The sequence below is a fragment of the Arachis duranensis genome, chromosome 1, assembly GCF_000817695.3.
Source record: "Arachis duranensis cultivar V14167 chromosome 1, aradu.V14167.gnm2.J7QH, whole genome shotgun sequence".
NCBI lineage: Eukaryota > Viridiplantae > Streptophyta > Magnoliopsida > Fabales > Fabaceae > Arachis > Arachis duranensis.
This window is the reverse complement of record NC_029772.3, coordinates 13,134,242-13,139,445: the sequence shown is the minus strand read 5'-3', so window position 1 is coordinate 13,139,445 and position 5,204 is coordinate 13,134,242. Positions and strand designations below refer to the sequence as shown.

Below are 5,204 nucleotides of genomic sequence, written 5' to 3'. Positions count from 1 at the left end.
TAATTAGATTATCTTATATTTTAAATTAGAATACTTAATTAAAAGTCAATTATCGAATTGATAAATATATAATATTTCTGATATAATTTTAAGGGATTAAATTAGATATTTTAGTTAATACTCTATACCCCTAATTTTATTAAAATTATCTAAACCACCCTATCCTAACCCTAATTCACCACCGCCATCCCTTTTACCCTTATACTTCATCCTTCAGGAAAAGAAAAGAAAATAAAAGAAAAGGAAGAGAGAAAGGGAAAAAACCGATCAGGGAATGGGGGAAGAGAGAGTGATATCTGAGAGAGAGGAAGAGAGGGAAGACGCGCTGAAGCTAGTAGGCTGTTTCGCCGCTCCTTGTTGCGACTGAAACCGTCACCGTCGCAGTTGCATCCGCGCCGTCGTGTGTCGCCGTTAGAGGAAGAGAAGCGCGAACCAGAGCCATGCAAGGGAAGAGCAAATCGCGCGTAGGGGAGAAGCCACTGCTGCCATCGCATCTTGCCGTCGCTGCCACTATTGAGGTCACCATCGTCGTCCTTACTGCAAGCCAGAGTCACCACCATCCATGGTGGAGTCGAGGAGAGAGAGTGCGCGCAGAGAAGGAGACTGACGGAGGAGGAGTGCGACGCGAGGAAGAAGAAAATGTTTACGTCATTGTCGCCGAATCTTACCGCCGCTGCTGGAAGGATGGCCACCCTCGCCGATCTGCCCGCGCGCCGTTCATGCTTGCTGCTGCGTCGCGGGAGCTCCATGCCGCTGCCACCAGAAACCGCCACTGAAGCCTAGGTCTGCTTGGTAAGCTCTATTCTTGCCTCAGATCTTCTTTTCTGTTAAGTTGGTTCTACCGTGAGTTATTGCTGAGGTTGTCTGCGTCATGTTATACAGTCACTGCGAGTTTTTCTGTTATACGCCACCGTCGGAGCCACCATCCCGCTGCTACCACCTTTGCTCTGAGTCATTGTTACAGCAAGTATTGTTGTCATTTGACTACTCGGTTTAGTCATTCCTCTTTAGTACGGTAAGCTATTCCTTGTTTCAGTTTCGAACTCTTTTAGTTGATGTTCTGTTGTATGTTGTTAAGATTCTTGTGACGTTAATGTTTTAGGATTTAGTCTTTGTGGCCACATGTTGCGATTAAGGTTGCTTCTGTTGTGGCGGAAGTAAGTGAAGCTGAGGTCGCGGTTGTCGTTGTTTTCGGGACGAGGAAAAAGGTTTATGTGTTTTGACTTGTCGAGGTAGGGGTTTTCTTAAAATTTATTTTATCTTAAAGAGTTGTTATAAATAGATATTAATATGAGAAATATATGTCTGTGATTATGATTGTCTTATGAATGTGGTTGTTTGCTAGACTGAATGACTGATTACTTGATTGCTTGAGTGGTGTGTGATTGTTGAAAAGTTATTTAGTTGATTATTATGAAAAGTGGTTTTTTTAGTTTTGAAGTTAATTTGATAATGTAAATGAATCGGCTCTGGAAATGATTTGAGATATGAAAATGAATTAATTTTGGAAGCGGTTTAATTTTGAATTAATTTAATTTTATAAATAATTTAATATTTAAGCTAGTTTAGTTTTGAAAAAAAATTATTATTGGAAATGATTGGATTTGAAAATAATTTGATATTAGAATTGGTTAAATTTCTGAAAAATGATTGAGATTTGGAAATGGTTTAGACACGGTTTGAGGAATGTTTGAATGGGACCCGAAAAGGGTGGCAGAGTCTAAGTTTTAGAAAAGATGCTGCCGAAATTTTATAAAATTGGAAGTTTCATTTGAAGTAATTATTTAAAAAGATTTGGTTTTAAACATTATATGTTTTAAGATTGATTTATTTAGAAGAGAAAGAATTATGTTTTGAATTGGGATTGTTGATGAACAGAATGGAAAGAAGGATGATGAGGATTGATTTTGAAATATGATTTCTTGAAATGAATTTGGAAATGAGAGATGGATTGACGAATGACGATGATATTGAGAATGACTTAGATATTGATGAATGTTGAATGAATTATTCATATGGCTTATGAATTTGAATTATCTAAGACACGAGTTTTCCTGGGTAGATGCAGTGGCTTGCCACCACTTGTTTCAGGTTGAGACTCGATACTCTATTGACTTTACGACGTAAGGGTGACCGAGCACTTATAAATTTTTGGGAATGGTACCCCCTTGAGCAATTTGATATATATATGAGAAAAAGCTATGCATAGACTCATGGGGATGCGCGTTGGGGGACAGTCTAAGGATTTAGCAAACTGGACTTGTCAGGTTGGCTGTATAACCGACAGTTGAGCTCATTAGCCATAGGACAGGCATGCATCATATGTGTTTGTATGCTTTGCTTGGATTTGAATTTATTTTGGTTTGCCTAATTGTTAAACTGTTATTAACTGCTACCTGAACTATTTGCTGTAACTGTTACCTAAACATGTGCTTTCCTTGTCTGTTTTGCCTGTGTTTGTCCTGGTGTGCTACTTTTGAGAATGAGCTTTGGTACTGAATTGATTATTGTGTTGATTGATTGCGTGGTTGATTTCTGATTAACATTTTCTTATAAGAAAAGAAAGGTTTTGGATTTCTGGATATTCAGATATTGATTTTCGAAAGGGGTTTTTGGATGACTAGTTGTTGGTTTATAAAAGATTCAAAGGACGAACAATAATCACTGAGTTTAAAAATAGATTTCTCTTTTAATATCTTACTATGACAATTCTGAAACTCTATGGTGAGACCGTGTGGTTAGCAGGGGATGGATCCAGAAGTATTATCATGAAGGGGCTAATAACATATATAATATTAAAAAATTATGCAAAAAATTATATAATATAAAATGTATTACAAAAATATACCGATAGAGAATATATTTTATAATACAAAAAATATGTATGTATTTTTTATTAACGAAGTGGTCGATTTTTTGTATCATAAAATTCATCGATAATAGAATCTGTGTCAAATTTTTCAACAATTTTCTTTTTAATATAATTAAAAGACAATTAGTAAGAAATTCATCTTTTATTTTATTTCTGGGTTATTTTTCACAATATTCATAGTTGAAAAAGATCTCTCAGTTGTAGTAGTTGAAACATAGAGAATTAATACCAAATGAATCAAGAAGGACGCTCACAAGAAGAAAAAAAAATCCACTTTATCAGATTTGAAAATTTTTTATTTAATTTAAAAATATTAGTAATAATATCTTTTCAGATTGTTTTAATATTGTTACTTACTTTTTAGATATTAGAAATCATTAATATTTAAGTTAGATTAGACTTTTATTTATATTAAATTAAATACTAAATAATTTTTTTAAAAAATTAAATCATACTTAATAACTTATTACTATTAATCTTTTTTTAAAAAAGATGGGAGGGGGCGAGGCCTCCACTCGCTCCCCGTATGTCCGTCCCTGGTGGTTAGGTTCTCATCTCCCTATAACTTTATCTTTTCAGGAGACGGATAAAAAAACTCACGAAGGGTTGTATTGTGTTTCGCTTAGTCAATAGTACTGTTTAGTTTTTATTTATTTACCCTCGCCATCAATATTATATTATGTAAGAGGGATATGGATTGTATGATTTGTATGTATATAATATGTATAAGCTACTTAAGTAAGAAGTTTCGTACATGTATATGCTTGTTTTGTTTTATTTAAAAAATATTTTTTTCTGCTTTTCAAAAAGAACAGTGATACGATTTCGAGTCAAAAACTCCTATTTTATTATTAAGTATGTGAAGTCGTCGTAATACTTCTTGCTATCAGAATAGCGCAGCCGGAAGCGTGTCATTCTGATAACGAGGGTGTTACACCATAACACTCCCAATAATCATAACTGGCCTACTAAGCTATGGTAAGTCACTGATATCAATGCACTTCTTAATTAAGCAAATTAGTTTATTATGTGTCCTTATTTGGATGGAGACAACTTATTTTTTTATTGTTTTTATTAATTTTTTATAATTATATTTTATTATTTTATTTTTTATTTTAAATTTTATGTTAAAGAAAAAATAAGGTAAATTAATCTTTTTATTATTTATTCTATACAAAATACAAAAACATTAATTTTTGCAATTCTATTTTTTGTGTCGCGTTCAATATCATGTCTTCGTCATCCTCCTCCTCCTCTTTTGTATTCCAATCTCAATGCTATGGCTGTACTCGAAAAATATTCTTATACTCTTTTTGCTACATTGTCAAAATATCCTCCATCACAGCTACTTACCTCATTTTCTCCCTTCTAGATCTCGTGTTTCAGCCGATTATTAGCCCTTTTATATTTTACCTCAAGATACAGAAGTTGACACTCCTACTCATGCTTAGTGCAGCTCTCTCACTAGCCCTGCATATTCCCATCAATTATAGTTTCTTCTTCGACCGTAGTCTTAGCTTTCTAGGCGTTGCCTTAGCCAGCTCCATCACTCATCTTGTCTTCCTCCTCATCCTCTTAATATACTTCTGGTTCTTGATGGCTTGCTCTAAATGATGGCAAAATTGGTCACGCCAGTTTTTCAAATAATGGAGGCTAATTTTCCACCAGACAATACCAAGTAACGTTTTGATTTGCTTGAAATGGTCGTAGTATAAATTACTTATAGTTATTTCAAAACTATTTGAAAATATGAGACAAGTTAAGAAGTAATTCATTGCAGATTGGAGTTCTATTTAAAAATTTCTGAATTCGTTAATAGTTAATAGGTTGCTACATACATAGTAGGATTTCAAAAATACTCCTAATGTTTAATTTTATTTAATTTTGTCTTTAATATTTTCGATTCATTCAATTTTGTCTTTAATGTTTCAATTTATTTTAAAACTATCCGTAAACATTTTTAATTTTGTCCCCAATATTTCAGATGGAGTAATATCTAGAAATAATTTTGATACAAACCAAAAACATTAGAGATAAAAAATATACTTTACTTTTTATTTTACAAAAAACTAATGTAATTTTTATGCAAAAAAGTAAAGAGTTATGCTCTATTATATGCACCGTTATTGAAACCAAATCGGTAGTTAATCCAATCAGAATATTCGATACTAAATTATTAATTTAACAGTTAAGTTACTAATTAAACCAATTGATCCGTTATAATTAACTATTTATATAAAATTTTACTTTTTCTCTCTATTATAAGTATTTTTATTTTATTTTTTATATTAAAATAACTGTTATTTTTAAATTTTAATATTTTATTATTTAA

General features: G+C 32.6%; 1 protein-coding gene across 1 annotated transcript in view; it reads left to right on the top strand.

The window, feature by feature from the left end:
- Positions 1-871: 871 nt before the first annotated feature.
- Positions 872-5,204, top strand: part of LOC107479422 (probable calcium-binding protein CML32) — a 9,333-nt gene continuing 5,000 nt past the window's right edge. Inside the window, exons 1-2 of the mRNA XM_052261686.1 lie at positions 872-967; positions 1,137-1,208. Of these exons, the coding sequence (XP_052117646.1) occupies positions 872-967; positions 1,137-1,208 (168 nt within the window). The remainder of the gene's footprint in view (positions 968-1,136; positions 1,209-5,204) is intronic.